The sequence below is a fragment of the Ornithorhynchus anatinus genome, chromosome 5 (genome assembly GCF_004115215.2).
Source record: "Ornithorhynchus anatinus isolate Pmale09 chromosome 5, mOrnAna1.pri.v4, whole genome shotgun sequence".
In the NCBI taxonomy this organism is placed as follows: Eukaryota; Metazoa; Chordata; class Mammalia; order Monotremata; family Ornithorhynchidae; genus Ornithorhynchus; species Ornithorhynchus anatinus.
Genome location: NC_041732.1, coordinates 84786595 through 84806988, shown reverse-complemented (window position 1 = coordinate 84806988; position 20394 = coordinate 84786595). Strand labels below are relative to the sequence as shown.

The 20394-nt window shown below is 43.1% G+C and overlaps 1 protein-coding gene across 2 annotated transcripts in view; it reads right to left on the bottom strand.

The window, feature by feature from the left end:
* Positions 1 to 16275: 16275 nt before the first annotated feature.
* Positions 16276 to 20394, bottom strand: part of RTTN (rotatin) — a 189942-nt gene continuing 185823 nt past the window's right edge. For both annotated transcript variants that reach the window (XM_029065713.2, XM_029065717.2), the window contains 2 exons: positions 19158 to 19227; positions 16276 to 16797 (listed from right to left, as the gene is read on the bottom strand). In XM_029065713.2, the coding sequence (XP_028921546.1) occupies positions 16715 to 16797; positions 19158 to 19227 (153 nt within the window). In that variant the 3' untranslated portion in view covers positions 16276 to 16714. The remainder of the gene's footprint in view (positions 16798 to 19157; positions 19228 to 20394) is intronic.

Genomic DNA, 20394 nt, shown 5'->3' with positions numbered 1-20394 from the left:
ATGAGAGAGGAGAGTTTATGGAAATGCAATTTAGTGTCATTCTGGGATTGTGTCTCTTAACTCTATGTCGTATTCTTCCAAGTGCTTGGTATAGTGTTCTGCGCACAGCGAGCCCTCAAAAAATACCACTGATGGATTATCTTGGGTAGCTTGATCCAACAGGGTACCATCTTGTTTACTGAACTGAAGAAAGGATTTCTCTCAACCATTTCGATCCTTAGTTGATCTTGGATTTCTGAATATTGTTTTGCTCATCTCTAAAATTGGAAATCAAAATATAAAATTAGAGGGCTTTCTGAGAAACCCTACCAATGTAAAACCTAATATGCATTAATATATCTCCACCCTTAAATATAGAATTTACATCCCCCTATTAAGTAATAAATCCATATGAAGAATCTTATCTGTAAAATGGGGATTCAATACCTGTTCTCCCTCTCTTCGAAATTGTGAGTCCCATGTCAAACAAGGGACTATGTCCCACCTAATGATCTCGAATCTACCCTAACACTTAGTACAGTGCTTGGCTTAAAGTAAATGCTTAATAAATACCATTATCATTATTATTGGAAAGCACTAGATATCAAGCAATAATATTTACTGAGCCTCTACTGTGCACAGAGTACAAAGTAATATATCCTGCAGGGAGGTATAACAGGTGAGAGAGAAGCAGCATGGCCTAGTGGATAAAGTATGGGCCTGGGAGTTAGAGACCTGGGTTCTAATACTGGCTCCTACATTTGTCTGCTGTGTGACCTTGGGCAAGTCACCTGACTTTTCTGTGCCTCAGTTACCTCATCTGTAAGATGGGGATTAAGATTTTGAGCCCCATGAGGGACAGAGACTCTGTCCAACGTGATTTGCTTGAATCCACATTTAACACCACACTGCCCATCCACTCTGCTTGGCTGGAGGGGCCTTTTCTGCCATCCTTTCCACCTACCCCCTCTATGAATGCAGCCTACTTTGGTTGATGAAACACATCTGTGGCCATTTTCCATAGCACTTACCAATCACAGCACCTAGACCAGTGATCTTAATTCCTAAAATGCCCAGGGCTGTATCGGAGCAATATTCATTCATTCAATAGTATTTATTGAGCACTTACTATGTGCAGAGCACTGTACTAAGCACTTGGAATGACAATGTGGCAGACCAGCAGGCAACATAAAGACAATCCATTTGCCACACCAATGGCAACAATAACAGTTTTGAGCAGAAAGTACAGGTGTTGGGTAATCAATGACTTTGGTTCATTCATTCATTCATTCAATAGTATTTATTGAACACTTACTATGTGCAGAGCACTGTACTAAGCACTTGGAATGTACAAATCGGTAACAGATAGAGACAGTCCCTGCCCGTTGACGGGCTTACAGTCTAATCGGGGGAGACAGACAAAAACAATAGCAATAAATAGAATCAAGGGGATGAACATCTCATTAAAACAATAGCAAATAAATAGAATCAAGGTGATGTACATCTCATTAACAAATAAATAGGGTAATGAAAATATATACAGTTGAGCGGACGAGTACAGTGCTGAGAGGAGAGGAAGGGAGAAGGGGAGGAGCGGAAAGGGGAGAAAAGAGGGTTTAGCTGAGGAGAGGTGAAGGGGGAGGTAGAGGGGGAGCAGAGGGAGCAGAGGGAAAAGGGGGAGCTCAGTCTGGGAAGGCCTCTTGGAGGAGGTGAGCTTTAAGTAGGGTTTTGAAAGGGGGAAGAGAATTAGTTTGGCGGTGGTGAGGAGGGAGGGCATTCCAGGACCGCGGGAGGACGTGGCCCGGGGTCGACGGCGGGATAGGCGAGAACGGGGGACGGTGAGGAGGTGGGCGGCAGAGGAGCGGAGCGCGCGGGGTGGGCAGTGGAAAGAGAGAAGGGAAGAGAGGTAGGAAGGGACAAGGTGATGGAGAGCCTTGAAGCCTAGAGTGAGAAGTTTTCGTTTCATGCGGAGGTTGGTATGCAACCACTGGAGGTTTTTAAGAAGGGGAGTGACATGCCCAGAGCGTTTCTGCAGGAAGATGAGCCGGGCAGCGGAGTGAAGAATAGGCTGGAGCGGGGAGAGAGAGGAGGAAGGGAGATCAGAGAGAAGGCTGACACAATAATCCAGCCAGGATATTATGAGAGCCTGTAACAGTAAGATAGCCGTTTTGGTGGAGAGGAAAGGGCGGATCTTGGCGATATTATAAAGGTGAGACCGGCAGGTTTTGGAGACAGATTGGATGTGTGGGGTGAACGAGAGAGCCGAGTCAAAGATGAGACCGAGGTTGCGGGCCTGAGAGACAGGAAGGATGGTCATACCATCCACAGTGACAGGGAAGTCAGAAAGAGGACAGGGCTTGGGAGGGAAGATGAGGAGCTCAGTTTTGGCCATGTTGAGTTTTAGGTGGCGCGCAGACATCCAGGTAGAGACGTCTTGGAGGCAGGAGGAGATATGAGCTTGAAGGGACGGGGAGAGGACAAGGGCAGACAGAATTTCTGAGATTGGGGAAAAACCTATATCTCAGAAGGTATACACAGATTATGGATTACTCAGAAGGTGGAAGCTTCCCTTTAGCCCAACCACTATGCTAGGAATTACTTTGCAACCAAATATCTGGAAGAATATTATCCTATTTGGGTTGTTTTCATCAAAACAGCCTCGATGTTACATCTCCTCTGCCTTATTCCCTTCTTGATGACTGCCTAATAATCAATCAATCATATTTATTGAGCGCTTACTATGTGAAGAGCACTGGTTAAAGTTCTTGGGAGAGAACAATACAAAAGAATTAGCAGACACATTCCCTGCCCATAATGAGCTTACAATCCAGAGGGAGAGAGAGAGAGACATTAAAATGAATAAATAAGCATTTTATAATATATAATTTCAATGTATGTACATAATAATAATAATAATGGTATTTGTTAAGCGCTTACTATGTGCCAAGCACTGGGGTTAGGGGTGGGGCGAATATAAATGCCCAAAGGTCACAGATCCAAGTTCATAGATGATGCAGAAGGGAGAGCGAGCCTGGGAAAAGAAGGCTTAATCATCAGGGAAGGCCTCCTGATGGAGATGTGATTTTAATAAGGCTTTGAAGCTGGAGAGAGTGGTGGTCTGGCCTATATAAAGAGGTAGGGCGTTCCGGGCTGGGGGAGGATGTGGGAAGGGTGGCAGCGGCAAATGAGTAAACTGGTGCTACAGGAGCAGAGTGTGGGGGCTGGGCTATAGTAGGAGATTAGTGAGGTGAGGTAGGATGGGGTGAGTTGATTGAGTGATTTAAATTCAATGGTAAGAAGTTTCTGTTTGATGCGGAGGTGGATGGGTAGCCCCTGGAGGAGCAAGGAGACCTGGACTGAAATTTTCTGTTGAAAAATGATCCCTGTAGCGGAGTGAAGAATGGACTGGAGTGGGGAGAGACAGGAAGCCAAGTGAGGAGGCAGATGCAGTAATCAAAGCAGGATAGGATAAGTGCGTGGATCAGCGTAGTGCAGTTTTGATAAAGCAGAAAAGGCGGATTTGAACAGTATTGTGAAGGTAGTAAAGACAAGAGTAACTGACAGATGGAATATGTGCATGGAATAAGAAAGATGCATCGAGGATTAGGCCAAGGTTATGGACTTGTAAGGAAGGAAGGATAGTGGCGTTATCTACATTGCTGGGGAAAAGAGCGTGACAACTCTAAGTGTTTGGGAGAGTACAATGTAAAAGATTGGGTAGACACATTCCCTGCCCACAAGGAGCTTACAGTGTAGAGGCAGTGTACCTCTGAAGCCTCCATTCCCCGCTGTTGGAGTGTGAGTCCCAAGTGGGAGAGGGACTGTGTCCAACCTGATTACCTTGTATCTAACCCAGCGCTTAGAACAGTGCTTGGCACATAGTAAGTGTTTATCATCATTATTATTACTTGTTTACTTGTAGGTATTCCACATTCCATAAGGCCAACGTGAGTCACAGATGGCTCTGTGGTTAATTTTCAATGAGTCTTCTTGATGGTTTGGAAAAGACTTTGGGATACATTATTGTATTGCTAGAGCAGCTTGGGATCATATGAGCCAGTGGTCAGGCCAGCACTCACCCCTCAGATGGCCACAATGGCCCATTCACTTTCCAATCCCCACTGGCAGAAAATGCTACCGCTGCCTCATATACAAATGAGGTATAGGTTTTTCCCCAGTCTTGGAAATTCTGTCAAAAACCAAAGCTGTGATTACCCAATACCTGGACCTTCCATTCAAAACTGTTACTCTTTTATCAACTCACAGAATCCACCCTCGTTTCTCTCCTTTTGCAACCCAGCCCACACACTTCACTCCTCTAGTGCTAACCTTCTCACTGCGCCTCCATCTCGCCTATCTCACCACCGACCCCTCGCCCACGTCCTACCTTTGGCCTGGGATGCCCTTTCTCCTCAAATCCGACAATGACTACCCCCCTTTTCAAAGTCTTATTGAAGGCACATCTCCTCCAAGAGGCCTTCCCAGACTAAATTCCATTTTTCCTTGTCTCGTCTCCCACTCCCTTTTGCATCACCCTGACTTGCTCCCTTTGCTCTTTCCCTAGCTCCCTCCCAGCCCCACAACACTTATGTGCATATATATATATATATATATATATATATATATATATATCTGTAATTTCCAGATATATATATATATATATCTGTAATTTTATTTATTTGTATCGATGTCTGTCTCCCACCCTCTAGACTGTAAACTCTTTGTGTGTAGGGAACGTGACTGTATTGTACTCTCCCAAGCATTGTTGAACATTTGCTGTATTGTACTCTCCCAAGCAATTATTACAGTGATCTGCACACCTTAAGGGCTCAATAAATGCAATTGAATGAATGAATAAATGAAAGAGTGAATTAATAGATTTCGATTTTTCCACTTCTGATTTGGATCTTGAATATTTTACTCTGGCTTCTGGTTCAATTTAAACTTTTCATCATCCCAATTGCTATCATTATTGCTATTATCACAGAGGATAAGGTAGAAACATTTTCATTTTTTAAAGGTGGAGCCCTTTTGTCTGCAACTAATACGGAGGCAAATGATAGAATGAGACCATGAATCATAGCATGCAATGGGGAAAGGAAAGGATGATCCCAGGAATAACCACATTTCCACTACCTCTTACCCTTTTTTTGGCTTTTACGTTTTTCCCCTTCTGGTTGGGCACAGTCTTCACATTTGTTTTTGTCTAACAGTAGAGATTTTGATTGACACTGCTGCTGCCAGATGTGAAAACAAAAACCAAGAGTTAGAAAGCTGTCAGTTTATCTGTCGGTTTTGGGTTTTCACACAGCAAAGGTGATGCAAAACAGGCTTCTTTTGTTTCTACATCGTTGGCTTCTCCATCGGTTAAAATATTCAGAGTCTTGTATTATTTTCAAAAAGCCGAATGGGACTCCCTTCTGGAGATGATATTAGATGAGAAATCCAAATAGTACTGTTTCCTACAGCCTTTTGACTTTGTACTCCATGTCAGTTGTCATTACATTTTAATTTGCTGAATAACATAGCTAAGATCTCTTTTTTCCCTCCGAGGATATCGTCAATATTTGAGCTGTGACTCAAAGGACAACAACAACACCCCCCAACCTTCACAGGGTTTTTTTAGATATTCATTTGTATCGATGGCTCAATTCACTTTCAAAAGTCCAAGGGACTATTTTGGAAAAAAGATAACAAAGTTGTGAATTTTTGAGTATTTTTACAAGTGGAAAGTTTTGTCCTGCCCACATAGAGCTTACAGTCTAACTGGGAAAACAAGTGAGCACAATAACAAATAAACAGTAAACACAAGAGTAAGATCAACAGATATGAATGATAAAAAGGAAAGTAGACATTTAAGTACACACATGAATATATTTTTAATATATGTGAAAATATTCATATATAGAAGCCTCATGTTTTACAAATGAACCTCAGATGGGGAGTTGATTATGGTATTAAGTGGTTAATGTGCCAAGCACTGTGCTGCTCAATGGGGTAAATACAAGATAATCAATTCAGACATTATCTCTGTCTCACAAGAGGTTCACAGTCTTAGTAGAAGAAAACAGACACATGGGATAATAAAAGTGACATGAAAAATAAATTGCAAACAATAAAGTTAAAAATGAAACCAGACAAATCACATGATTCAAATTAGGAAGCAGGATTGTATCTGAGCCCCAGTTTCCTCATTATTCCAGTCAAGGGTCCTTGGTTGCAAACTTCAGAAACCTTGCCCCAATTCCAAAGGTTCCTTCAAGCTTTGTCCTACAGGGTCAGTAGGATAGAGTCTGCCCTGCTCCCAGACAGTCCCCCGGGGACTGTGGAGCTCCTAGTCTTCTGGGAGGTCTGGGCCCGTGGTGCTGTTTCTGTCTATCCCCATTCCCATGGGGAACTGGGCTTGTCCCCGTGGTGGCTGGCAGGAGGAGAGAGACTGGACTGAGCCTCTGGATGAGGAGCTTGTTGGTCCTTGTTAAGCCTCTCCAGGTGACATCTGCCCATTGGACACCAAAGGACAACTTTCTGCCCAACACAGAGAGCTGCCCTGAAGTTGGCTAGTGAAACCCAGGAAGCAGCATGGTGTAGTGAATACAGCACAGGCCTGGGAGTCAGAAGATTCTGGGTTCTAATCCTGGCTCCATCACTTGTCTGCTGTGTGACCTTGGACAAGTCACTAAACTTCTCTGTGTCTCAGTTACCTCATCTGTAAAATGAGGATTGAGATGTGAGCCCCACATGGAGCAGGGACTGTGTCCAACCCTTTCTTTGTATCCACCCCAGTGCTTAGTACAATGGCTGGCACATAGTAACAAATACCATAAGGTGTTATTATTATCATTATTTAACTCAAACTATGCAGCAAGAAACAACCCATGTGTGGCATACACTATTATCTTCCATTAGAATCGGTGCACTAGAATATTCTCTTTCTCTCACTTTAAAGAATATATGTGTATATAGAAATCCAACTGAAATTCACTTTCAATCATCATACAACAGATGATTGTAATCCATTTGATTGTAAGGTTCTTGAGAACAGGCACTATTATCTACTGACAATTGCACTTTCCCAGATGTAGTGTTAATGCTCAAAAAACACTAATAATATTAACTGTGGTATTTGTTGAGCACTTACCATGTTCCAGGCACTGCTCTAAGCACTGGAGTGGATACAAGCAAATAGGGTTGGACACAGTCCCTGTCCCACATGGAGCTCACAATCTTAATCCTCATTTTACAGATGAAGGAACTGAGGCTCAGAGAAGTGAAATGACTTGTCCAAGGATACACCACAGACAAGTGGTGGAGCCAGGATTAGAACCCAGGTCCTTTTGACTCCTAGGCCAGTGCTCTATCCACTACGCACGGTGCTTCTCGATTGATGAAGTTACTATGTTTGGTACTGGGATTAAAAAGAGTGAATCTAGGTCTTCGCATTGGAATAGGGTGTGTATGTTGTTTGCGGGAAGTGTACCCTTTTTTGTGGCTATGCTGTCTATTTGTAAAGAACTTATCACCACTAACTGTAGCTGTGCCTCGCCACCTCAGGAGACTGCTAACCACTACCCCTGCCTGGGTAACCCTGACCAAGTCACCAGTTCTCTTTGGGCCTAGTTTTCTAAGAAAAATGAAAAAAGCAGCATGGCCTAGTGGAGAGAGCACAGTCCTGGGAGTCAGAAGGACCTGGGTTCTAAATTCCAGCTCTGCCACTGATCTGCTGTCTTACCCCATTCAAAGCGGTACTGAAGGTGCACCTCCTCCCAAAGGCCTGCCCAGACTAAGCCCCACTTTTCCTCAGTTTCCCCACCATTCCACAGCACCACAATATGCTCTCTTTGCTCATCCCTCCTTCCCCACAGCACTTATGTATATATGTATAAATCTATAATTCTATTTATTTATATTGATGTCTATTTGTATTGATGTCTGTCTCCCCCCTCTAGACTGTGAGGACTGTGACCCACTGTGGACATTGATTGTCTCTATTCTTGAATTGTACTTTTCAAGCACTTAGTACAGTGCTCTGCTCACAATAAGCACTCAATAAATACAATTGAATGAATGAGTGACCTTGGGCAAGTCACTTAACTTTTCTGTGACTCAGTTCCCTCATGTGTAAAATGGGAATTAAGACTGTGAACCCCATGTGAGACAGGCACTGGGTCCAACCTGATTACCTCGCATCTACTGCAGTGCTTAGAACAGTGTTTACCAAATATTATCATTATTATAATTATTATAGACCCACCCAAACACAATTCCAAACACTGCTGCCGAAGTTAAGCCTAGGGAGGACTTTTGAAGGATCTAAAAGATAAAGCATTGTCAGGCTGGAGGAGAGTCTGTATCCCTAGACCAATCGATCAATCAAAGGTTTTTATTGAGCACTTACTGTGTTCAGAGTACCATACTAAACACTTGGGAGAGTTGGTAGACATTCTCACAAGGAGCCACAGTCTATATGCACCACTAACTAGCAGTGAAATCTTAAACAAAATGTTTAGAAAGTCATTTAACAACTCTGTAGGTCAAATGATCTTAGTCCATTCATTTATAGGTGAAGATACTAGCTACAAGAAATCTGAAGATCTTTGTATGAAAGAATGGTGGATTATTGGTGAGACTGAATTTCAGAACGAAAAAGAGGAACAGATGGATCTTTATTAGGCAAAAGAGAAGGCGTCTTTATTCTATCACTGCTAATGGACTAATATAGTTCAAGGGTAAATGGCAGGTTAAGTAAATGCTTGAACATATAAAATACAATAGATTTTTCCATCTGGGAAAATGATGCCTTTCCAGCTAATTATGTTTCACAATTTTCAGTTTAAGAAAAACATCACTAAGGGAGGTGAATTCAAACCTAGAATCAGTCACATAACACTGAGATTCTTTGCAATTTATTCTTCATGGATAGGGTCAGAAAGCAATTAAAAGTAACATCTTGGCACTTTATAGTCAGTCTCATCCCCGTATTAAATCTGCTCAGTTTATGATCCAAAACAAGATTGCTCTAATGAACTATCCGAAGTGGAAGCTCTCTTTTTCTCACTTTATTCAGCATTGCCAAGAATTTATAACTGGAAATTTTTGATGGCATTACAGATCTGGATGGAACAAAACAGGATACACAAGAAAGCCCCATGGTCAGTACTAAAAGAGCAAGGAAAAAACCAAAAATATAAAATAAAAGGGCTTGTCTTCCCACATTTTGGCTTATCCATCTTTCACTGAGGAATTTATTCCCTGTTTCTGCATGTGTCTTTTAAGGAAAAATCTTTAAAACATGCCAGAATTTGCTGCTCCCTGAGAGAGGTTTCTAGAATGCAGTTCTGTCTTGAGTTCAAAGGAATTGAAAATTTCTGTGTGTTTGTGTCAGGATCACAGTGAGCCCTAGAGCTAACTGCCGAGTTCTGGAATCACAAGATCCTACGATTTTCGGCTCTGCTCCCTCCTCCTAAGGAAATCATCAAGGCCCAGTCAACCCCCACGGAGCCTCTCACGGCTCTAATTCTAAAGACTGGAAATCAAATCTCATCTCTAAACAGGCACAGTCCTTAATAGCACCCCAAAATTCCACTTTGTTAAACACAACTACCTACATCTAAGGATCTTGGGAGTGGTCAGGAGAAATCTCAATTCCATTTACATCTGATCCCAAGGACCAACAGCAAAATGAGGGAACTAGGAAGATTTGTCCAGGAGCTGATAGGTGTTTCAAGTTAGAGTGTCGTAAGAGTGTCGTTATTGTTATCCCAGAAGGCAAAGCAACGCCTCATCCCAAAACCCTCAGTTGATGTAAGCGGATGCCCTGGAGTGTAAAACATACCCATCAATCACAGATGCCCGTAATTCATGTGCAGTTCTCTAGACTGCAAGTAAGCTCATTATGGTCAGAAAACATGTCTGTCACCTCTATTATTTTGTAATCTCCCAAGTGCTTAGTAAGTGTTCTGCACATAGTAAGTGCTCAATAAATACCACTGATTGACTGATGCAGTGTGCCCAGTGGACACCACTTGGCTAGGTCCTGGACACTATAAAGAATGTGGATGGGGAAGGGGAAGTATCCTGTCAGCCTGTCAGTTTTCCCCATTTAAGGACATCAGAGTTGCCAGACTGGAAGGCAATGTTGAAAGTTAATCCTTCTCAAGACAAGCTTTTCCTTAACTCTTTTGTTCATCGTAGGTGCTTAGTGAAAGTCTCAGGGCAGCTGGATTCTCTTAATGCCAGAGCCCCAGTCTGTTGGTGTTATTAAATGCTTTTCTGAGACAAAAGGAATAGAAAGTAGAGGTCAATCTAGTGCCTATTAACTTCATTGTACTCTCCCAAAGGCTTACTATAGTGCTCTGAAGAGAAAAGAAAGTGATCAATAAATACTATTTAGGTGACCGATTTAGCACCTTTTCATCAATCATGCTGCATAGATCATGAATGCTGTGCTGCTTTTTGGTTCGAAGCCATGCAGAGATTCAGGAAGGGTGTGATCAACGATATTCTCCAGGAGCCTGTCCTGAAGACTTCTGGCTAGAATGAAGAAGAACAGTGAGGTAATTTGTTCATTCCCATCGTCAGCCTTCTTCCTTTTCTTTTTTTATGGTATTTATTAAGTGCTTACCGTGTGCCAAGCACTGTACTAAGCACTAGGGAGATACAAGTTAATCAGGTTGGATACGGTCCATGTCCCATTTGGGGCTCATGGTCTCAATTCCCATTTTACAGATAAAGTAACTGAGCTACAGAGAAGTGAAGTGAGTTGCCCAAGGTCATACTGCAGACAAGTGGTGGAGCTGGGATTAAAACCCAAGTGCTCTGACTCCCAGGCCTGTGGTATCCACCAGGCCATGGTGTTTCCCTTCTTCCAGATTGTAATTTCTAGCTAGTCCTATGAAGGACAGGTTCTGTGTCTGATCTGATCATTTTATATCTACCCCAGGCCCTGGCATTTAATAAATGCTCAACAAATTCCACAGTTATTACTGCTGGGGGTCCAGCAATAATTATTGGGGGTCCAATCATTTACCCACTTTACATAATTATCATTAATAGAGTCAAATGTTTGTAATGGGCGAGGCAGTGCATTTCACTCTAGGGAGGTGACTGGAAAACCAATTCAGAACCAGTCCCTGCCCCCAAATGGCCAAAAATCTAAAGACTGAACCCTAATAACATAATACTAATTAAGTGCTTACTTTATGCCAAGCACCGTACTAGCCACTGGGGTAGATACAAGAAAATGAGGTCGGACACTGTCCCTGACCCACATAAGGCTCACAAGAAAATAATTGAATCAATGAGAAAAGCTGGGTCAAATTTCTAAGATACCAGTAGTAAAATAGGCAAGCTAAAGATCAATCAATCGATGGTATTTATGGAGCATTTACTATATACAGAGCATTGTAATAAGCACTTGGGAGAGTACAAACAAGAGAATTAGCAGAGATGTTCCCTGCCTGTGACAAGCGTACAGTCTAGAGTGGGAGACAAAGATGATTTGGACGAGACAGACTTCAGGCATCGCACCACTCATTTCTCGGTGAGAGGCTTCCACAACTTTTCCTAGCATGCTATCAATCAATCAATCAATTGTATTCATTTTTTAATGGCATTTGTTAAGTCCTTACAATGTGCCATGCACTGTGCTAAGCACTGGGTAGATGCAAAGTATTCAGGTTGGACACAACCCCTCTCCCACAGTCTTAATCACCATTTTACAGATGAGGTAACTGAGGAATAGAGAAGTGACTTTAAGGTCACACAGAAGACAAGTGGCAGAGCCAGGATTATAACCCAGGGAAGCAGTGTGGCTTAGTTGGGAAGCTGCGTGGTCTAGTGGAAAAGCCTGGGCCTGGGAGTCAGAGGACCTGGGTTCTAGTCCCAAGTCTGCCAATCGCTCTGCCAACTGTTAGATGTGTTATAATAATAATAATAATCATAATGGCATTTAAGTACTTACTATGTGCAGGCACTGTAATAATAATGATGACATTTGTTAAGCGCTTACTATGTGCCAAGCACTGTTCTAAGTGCTGGGGTGATACAAGCAAATCAGATTGGACATGATGATGATGATGGTATTTGTTATGTACTGTACTAAGCACTTGGGAAACTACAGTATAACAGAGTTGGTAGACTTGTTCCTTGCTCACAATGAGCTTTCAGTCTATTAGCTCACCTGCTAATGAAAAGGCAGGTAAATGCCCCACTCTTCCATTCATACACGGGGGAGAGGCCTTCTCTGCCACAATGGCAGGAAAGGGCTGGTCCTACCATCTTTCCCTCCCTCCCTCCCACTCCCTTCCTCCCCAAATCAAACAGACCACAGCTCTCCCCAAATTCAATTTCTCCCTAAAATCTTGTCTCCTCCAACAAGCGTTCTTCAATTTATTCCCCAGCACACTGAGCTATATCATTCCAAGCCTAAAGTCTTGAAAGACTTGATCTTTACTCCACCCTCAGCCCCAAAGCACTTACATTCTTTCATTCATTCATTCATTCAATTGTATTAAGTACTTACTGTATGCAGAACACTGTACTAAGCGCTAGAGAAAGTACAATAAAACAATAAACAGTGACAATCCTTGCCCACAATGAGCTCACCGTCTAGAGGTGGAGAGACAGACATCAATACAATTAAATAAAATTACAGATATATACATAAGTATTGTGGGGCTGGGAGGAGGGGGAGAGCAAAGGAGCAAGTCAGGGCAGCGCAGAAGGGAGGGGGAGATGAAGAAAAGTTGGGGCTTAGTCTGGGAAGGCCTCTTGGAGGAGATATGCCTTCAATAAGGCTTTGAAGTGGGGATTTGAGGAGGGGTCGGTGGCAAGACAAGTGAGATCATGGCACAGTGAGAAGGTTAGCACTGGAGGAGCGACGTATGCAGGCTGGGTTGTAGAAGAAGAACAGCGAGGTGAGGTGGAAGGGGGCAAGGTGAAGAAGTGCTTCAAAGTCAATATATCTCTGTAATTTACTTATTTGTCTCCTTCTCTAGACTTTAAGCTCCTTGTGGGCAGGAAACGTGCCTACCAACTCTACTGCACTGTACCCTCCGAAATGCTTATGAGCTCTGAACTTAATACACAGCCAATAAATACCATTGATTAAGCCACTTAGCCACAGGCACTTAAGTTATTTACACTCCTTTAGCACTAGTGTACATTGCTTTTATACCTCTCAATCTTGTAACTCTTTTTATTTTTGTCTCCTGGTTCGATTGTAAGCTCTTTATGGGAACAGAGCATGTCACCTAGTTTTTTGTAGTTCCCAAGTGCCTAGTACAGTGCACTGCACGAAGTGGGTGTTCAATAAATGCTGCTACTATTTATGTTCCTTCTGTGGCATTACTTTTGTTTGAGCCCCGGGGGGCAGTCCTGAGAGGAAGAGATAAATTGGGTTTGCAGAGTCAGGCGGTGCCCCACTGATGGGAAATGTCCACATTCTGGCCAAAGGGAGGCTGGAAACATTAGGAATTAGGAGACATTGTGCCTTTCTGACTAGGGCACAAAGTGTCACAATTCAGTTTGCATTTTCATGCTTCCAGTTTCTATCGGCCAACCTGGTTTACTGTGCAGTTGACATCCATTTCACTGCTACTGGTAGTTATTAAAAAGAAGTGATTTTGTTCCACTACCTGAGTCACCACTAATTCAGGTAGAAATGATTTCTAAAACTGGTGCAATGGTTGTTGACAAACCAGGATTATCATCCGCCTCATAAATCTATTATTTTCTCTTCAGCTATTTTCTTAGTATGATGCTTACTCAAAGGAGCAAGAAGACAAAAGGTTTTGACTCTCCTAGAGGTGGTATCTTGTAAAAATCAACTTTTTAATCATTTCTCTCCTCTTCACTCAACTTGCAGTCTCCTTCAAAATAATGCCAGGCGCGGAGATAATTGAAATTAGTAATTATGCTTTGGTTATTTGAATTGCTAAAACTCCAGCTAGAGCTGCTGACAACAATTTGACAGTACTGGGAATAAATTACAAAGCTTTTTAAAATGGTTATTATTATTAATAATTTTGGTATTTGTTAAGCACTTACTACATGGCAGACACTGTACTAAGTGTCTGGATACAAGCAAATAGGGTTGGACACTGCTCTTCCCAACTTCACCATCTTCCTTTCTCCTCCAGCCAGCCTTCTATCTTTACCTTGCTCTCGATTCTCCCACCTCCGGCCCTTTGCTCACGCTGTTCCCCTGGCTCAAAACTCTCTCTCCCTCCACAATCAAATCCCTCTCACCTCCAAAAACACCTCCTAAAACAAGATTCCCCAATTAATTTCCCAGCACCCTGAGTCATACTATCCTGGAAGACTACTCACACTTTCTTATGGTATTGTTGAGCGCTTACTATGTCCCAGGCACTGTAATAAGCCCTGGGGTAGACCAAACTAATCAGGTTGGACACAGTTCATGTCCTACATGGGGCTCGCAGCCTTAATCCACATTGTACAGATGCAGTAACTAGGCACAGAGAAATGACTAGCCCAAGGTCACATAGCAAACCACTGGTGGAAGCCGGGATTAGAATCCAGGTCCAACTGACTCTCAGGTCCACGCTCTATTCACTAGGCCATGCTGCTTCGCACTTATTACATATATGTCTGCTCAAGGTATTTATTTTGACCACTCAAGTTAGAAATATTTAATGTTTGTCTTCCTTGTTAAGACTGTAAACTCCCCTAGGCCAAGGAATGTGTCACTGATTTTATGAGCTTCCCAAGCGCTTAGCACAGAGCTCTGGACCAACTGAGGCACTAAATATGTCATTCCTACGATGACTATCACCACCGCTTGGTCCTTTTGGCTTTACCTAGAACCAACACACAGTTGAATTAAATTAACAAGAACTGGGGAACTTAAAATTGGGAATAAGGTCTGGGGTATAACAGGATGGAGATTTTTATGTAACTTAAAAGTGGTGGGCATTCAGTGGGGGAATATGAAAGCATTGTTCAGTTTATTGTGGTCCACTGGGTTTTCCTGTTGCCATTTTAATCATACCCAATGGAACAAAAGGCCTCATGATAGTGGTAGTGTCTCGCTGTGTAAAGATAGTGAGGCTGTCATGAGTCAGAAGGAAGGGAGGCTGGAATTTCACATGTGGTCATAAAGTTGTATCTTTATACTAATTCTAGAAGTTCTGTGTTGTCCAGTAAGGACATTTCATATCCTGGCAATGCCACACAAACGGTCACGAGAGACAAATTCCCCAGTTAGTTTTGTCTGGGAAGAAGCTAAAGGTTGAATGAAAAAAGAAGCATGGATTTTGTCTGTGTCTTTATGAAACTAACAATATTAAAGGCTTATTGTTATATTGTACTCTCCCAAGCCTTTGTTACAGTGTTTTGCACACAGTAAGCGCTCAGTAAATAGGATCGAATGAATGAAGTCTAACAGCTAGAGAATTTGCTACTATTTTGGATGCACTTTAGCATGGAATAAATACGATTGAATGAATATCTAAAGAGGCCTGGGCCGCTTTCGTCCACCAGCACATTCTGCCATCAGACCGCATCCCTGTCGGTACTTCCCAGCTGGCCTGGGGCTCTGTCTGATTGACAGCGGTGATCAGAGGGGACTGGGGCCATCCCTGCCCCTCCTCTGCCATCCTGCCTGGGTTCTGAGTAAAGGTGGGAGGTGGCAGTCCTGGAGCAGAGCTTGTAGATGATGACAGCGGCAAACAGTTCCAAAAATGTTTGTCTTGGCTGCACAGTGCACCATGAACATTTACTTACACACAGGATTTTTATAACTGTAACTATGCCCCATGCAGACACAGACAAGGTGATGCTTGGTGGGAGATGCGCCTTGCCTAGTAACATAGGTTATATGAAAACAGGAACTAGTAGACTTCATTGGAGAGCTCTCTTGGCAAGCAAATTAGAAACAGTGTTAGATTTTCCACCCAGATATTCTTCCTCACGAATAGGCTGATTCACAATACCCGATCCTCCGAAATCATTGCTTCTAGTAAAGAATAAAACCACCGGAATTTTCTGGCCCTCACAGGTCTGCCCTCCATCTACTCTATGACCCCTGTGTTAGTGTCTAATTAGGTCCAATAAAAAGCCTGACTTAAGACAATAAATATGGCCTGCAAGCACGAAAGTTAGCGCTGAATATAACTGAAATTGTCTTCCAAATCAAGAAAATCGCAATACATTCAGTCTCTTCTTGCTCTGTGTAGCAGAGGGTCAGTACAAGTTTCAAACCATCCACTACTTAATCCAAAATTTGGTGTGTTTCCTTCATTCATTCACCCATCCATTCAATCATTTATTGAGTGCTTACTGTTTTCAGCGTTTATTGTAATAAAAGCTTGGGAGTGTACAATATAAAAATACAGAGATATTCTGCTTGACAAGAACATGCCTCCAGTTAGGATTCCAAAAATAGCTTTTATTTGGATAAATACTATTAAAAATAGTTTCTCACACAGAAATGTTCACTTTTGAGTGCTTATTCCCATTCTTCTCCACGTCCCCGGTCTTCTTGGAAGTCTTCGTCTGGTCCCTCCGGCCACCTATCCCACTGCCCTGATGGGCACTCGCTCGGCAGGCTGAGTCCGGACAGCTTAGCCGCAGTGTGGACAGCTTAGCCCCCCTCTTAGCCAGAGTGTGTACGTCAATGTTTTCCTCTCCTATGGAGCCTCGGCCTGCAGAAGCTCAAGGTTCCCAGAGTCCTCTCCTCGTCAAATACTCTTTTCGGGGGCCATGGGCAGCAGGCTCACACAGCGAGGAGCTGTACCAGGTTCTCCAGACATTTGAGGTGGTAGGCATTTAGAGGGTTTACATCTGGGTCCAGGATTGCTACAAGATAGAAACAAGTCCAAAATATTGCAAACACATTTGCTGTTTTGATAAATGGTCTTTAATAATCATATGGTATATATATCTATATATATATATATATATATATAAACATGACTATTATATGATGGCTATTTTTTAAGTACTTACTAATATGCTGAACACTGGGGTAAGATACAAGGTGATTAGATCAGAAATTGTCCCTGACCCAGACGAGGCTCACAATCTATCTTATTCCCATTTTACAGATGAAAAACCTGAGGGCCGGGGAGGTTAAGTGACTTGCCCCAGGTACACACATGGCAATGGCAGAGTTGACACTCAAATTCATCAGGTATCCTGGCTTCCGGGCCCATGTTCTTTCCTCCAAACCAGGCTTTAAGATTGAGAAATGCTTTTAGAATCCTCATTTTCCCCCTTCAAAGCCCTACTGAAGGCGCACCTCCTCCAAGAGACCTTCCCAAAACTAAGCTCCCTTTTCCTCAGCTCCCCCTCCCTTCTGCATCACCTCGACTTGCTCCCTTTGCCCTTCCCCCCTCTCCCCGCCCCACAGCACTTATATATATATATGTATATATCTATAATTCTATTTATTTATATTGATGCCTGTTTACTTGTTTTGATGTCTGTCTCCCTCGTACTAGACTGCAAGGCCATTGTGGGCAGGGATTGTCTCTCTTTATTGCTGTACTGTACTTTCCAAGCACTTAGTACAGTGCTCTGCACACAGGAAGTGCTCAATAAATAGGACTGAATGAATGAATTTCCTGCCTGAAATATACACAGGAAACATTTCTGCTGGTTCTTCTGTGAAAACAATATGATGAAATACACTGATGGAATTTGATAAGTGCTTACTATGTGCCAGGCACTAGTACTAAGCACTGGGGTGGATACAAGCAAATGGAGTTGGACATAGTTCCTGTCCCATGTGGGGCTCACAGTCTCAATTCCCATTTTACAGATGGAGTAATTGAGTCACAGAGAAGTGAATTGACTTGTCCAAAGTCACACCAGGAAAATGGTGGAATCAGGATTAGAACCCATGACCTTCCGAATCCCAGGCCCATGCTCTATCCACTATGCCATGCTGTTTTTCTAGTAGTAGTACACTTAGTAGTATAGTGTTTAGCGCATAGTAGACCCTTAATAAATATTATTATTACTGTTATTATTACATTATGAAAAAAATTTACAAAACTGAAAGGCTTAAGAGGGAAGATGAGGATTTCCATTTTTGTCTGAGGAAGTTAAAGATAGGTGGTGATGCCACGGAAGAAAAAAATTCAGGAGGTAGAAAGAGAGTTGATCAGGAAGTCATCCACAGAGAGGTGACAGATTATTATATAATAATAAGCAGCGCTTACTGTGTGTCAAGCACTGTTCTCATTGCTAGGGTAGATACAAGTTAATCAGGTTGGACACAGATGCTGTCCTATATGGGGCTCACAGTATAGGTAGGGGAGAAAACAGGTAATAAATCCCCATTTTGCAGATGAGGAAAGTGAGGCACCGAGAAGTAAAGTGACTTGCCCAAGGTCACACAGCAAACGAGTAGCAGAGGTGGGATTAGAACCTAGGTCCTCTGACTCCCAGGTCTACGCACTTTCCCACGAGGCCACACTGCTTCTCTAGATGAGCTTCCTGATGGAATAAATGTAGAGCCAGAAGACTGTTCCGTGATCCACCCACAGCTAATGCATGGAGGAGAATGAAGAGCCAGTGAAGAAGATTGATAAGGTGAAGTCATGAAGGTAAGAAAAGAACTGGGAGTAGACTATGATATCACTAGAACCAAGGCCAGAGACCGCTTCTAGAAAGAGACAGGGGGCAGCGGTGCCAAAGGTCACTGGGAGGCCGAGGACCAAGTAGAGACCATTACATTTAGGCAGAATGACCCCTGTGGAGACCATGTTGTGTGAGGTGTCAACAGAGTGGAAGAGACAAATTCCAGATTGCAGGGGGTCAAGAAGAGAGGAAGCAGAGGCAGTATTTGCAGGGCCCCTCCCAAGAGTTTGGACAGAAATGGGGCAATAACTCCAGGGTGTGCTGCTGGAGTCACTGGAGAGCATTTTCGGGACGAGGGAGACTGGAGCTTGTTGAAAGGCAGTTGGAAATGAGGTAGAGTACAGTGGAAGCCCAGTAATAGCGGTGACCGGGGAGTAAGGTGAGAGGGAGTATTTTTAAGAAAGGAAGGGGTAAAGTCCAAGACAAAGGCAGAAGGGGGGCATGTTAAGAGCTGGCTTCTTATGGGAGTCCTTCTTATGGGAGACCACTGAGAAGGAGGAAAATGAGGCTCTTTCTCAATGTTCACCTCCGCCTCCCAGTCACAATACTACATTTTCAATCATAAAACTTACTTTCCTTTGCCAAAGAATAGGCCTCATCCACTCTTCTTTTTAATAATGGGTTTTTCAACGTTGCTTTGGCCTGCAACAGACACAGAAAAGAGTAACTCCATCCATCCACTTCAAGAGAGTCTACCCACTCTAATGCATTGCACTCTTCCAAGTGTAGTGCAGTGCTCTGCACACAGTCAGGGATCAGTAAATACCACTGATAGATTTACTGACTCCACATGCAATTACCCTCCCCTTCATGTGAAGCTCTGAATACAAGACTAGACCAGACCGGGCAACTGGACAGTTCATGTAATGGATGGTTCTCTCACTTTGCTCCACCCCAAGCTCTATCCTTTCTCTTCTATTCCCCTAATCTGGGTCCTGATAGTTCTTCTCCCCTTCAGTCAATCTAAGGTACTTATTGAGCATTACTGTGTGCAGAGCACTGTAATAATAATAATAATAATGATAATAATGATGGTATTTGTTAAGCTCTTACTATGTGCCAAGAAGTGTTCTAAGCACTAGGGGAGATACAAGGTAATCAGGTTGTCCCTTGTGGGGCTCACAGTCTCCACTAAGCCACGCTGCTTCTCGAAAACAATATTTGTTAAGTGCTTATTATGTACCCGGCACTGTACTAAGCATTGGAGCGGATACGAGCAAATCATGAGTCCCTTGTCTCATGTGTCTCAATCTCCCCTTTACAGATGAGGTAAATGAGGCACAGAGAAGTGAAGTGACTTGTCCAAGGTCATACAGCAGACAAGCGGCAGAGCTGGAGTAGAACCCAGGTCCTTCTGACTCCTGGGCCTGTGCTCTATCCACTACGCTATGCAGCTTCTCATTGTACTAAGCTTCCCACCTCACTCTCCTTTCCCTCCATAGATTTGGCTCCAGTGGTACCTCCCCCCTCAAGACTCCCTTTCATGCCAAACATAGCTCATCCCTTCCCATCCTTTTCCTCTCCCCGCATATTCTCCCCATAGACTGTCATCTCCCAGGGGCGTGAGACCATGTCTGTTGGTCTTTTCTAAAGAAAACAGGGAAGACTGAAAGAAGTGGGGCAAATGGACTCATCACTGATCTCAACTATTTGAAGAATGGGTGCCTGTTCCTGTAAAAGTTGGGGTTTCCACAGAAAGTTTATGGGAGAGAAATTGGAAGGATGGGTAGAGTGCCACAGAGTTAGCATCAGCAACCATTGCATCAGACACGCTACAACCAAACCTTTATGACCCCATTACGTAAAACG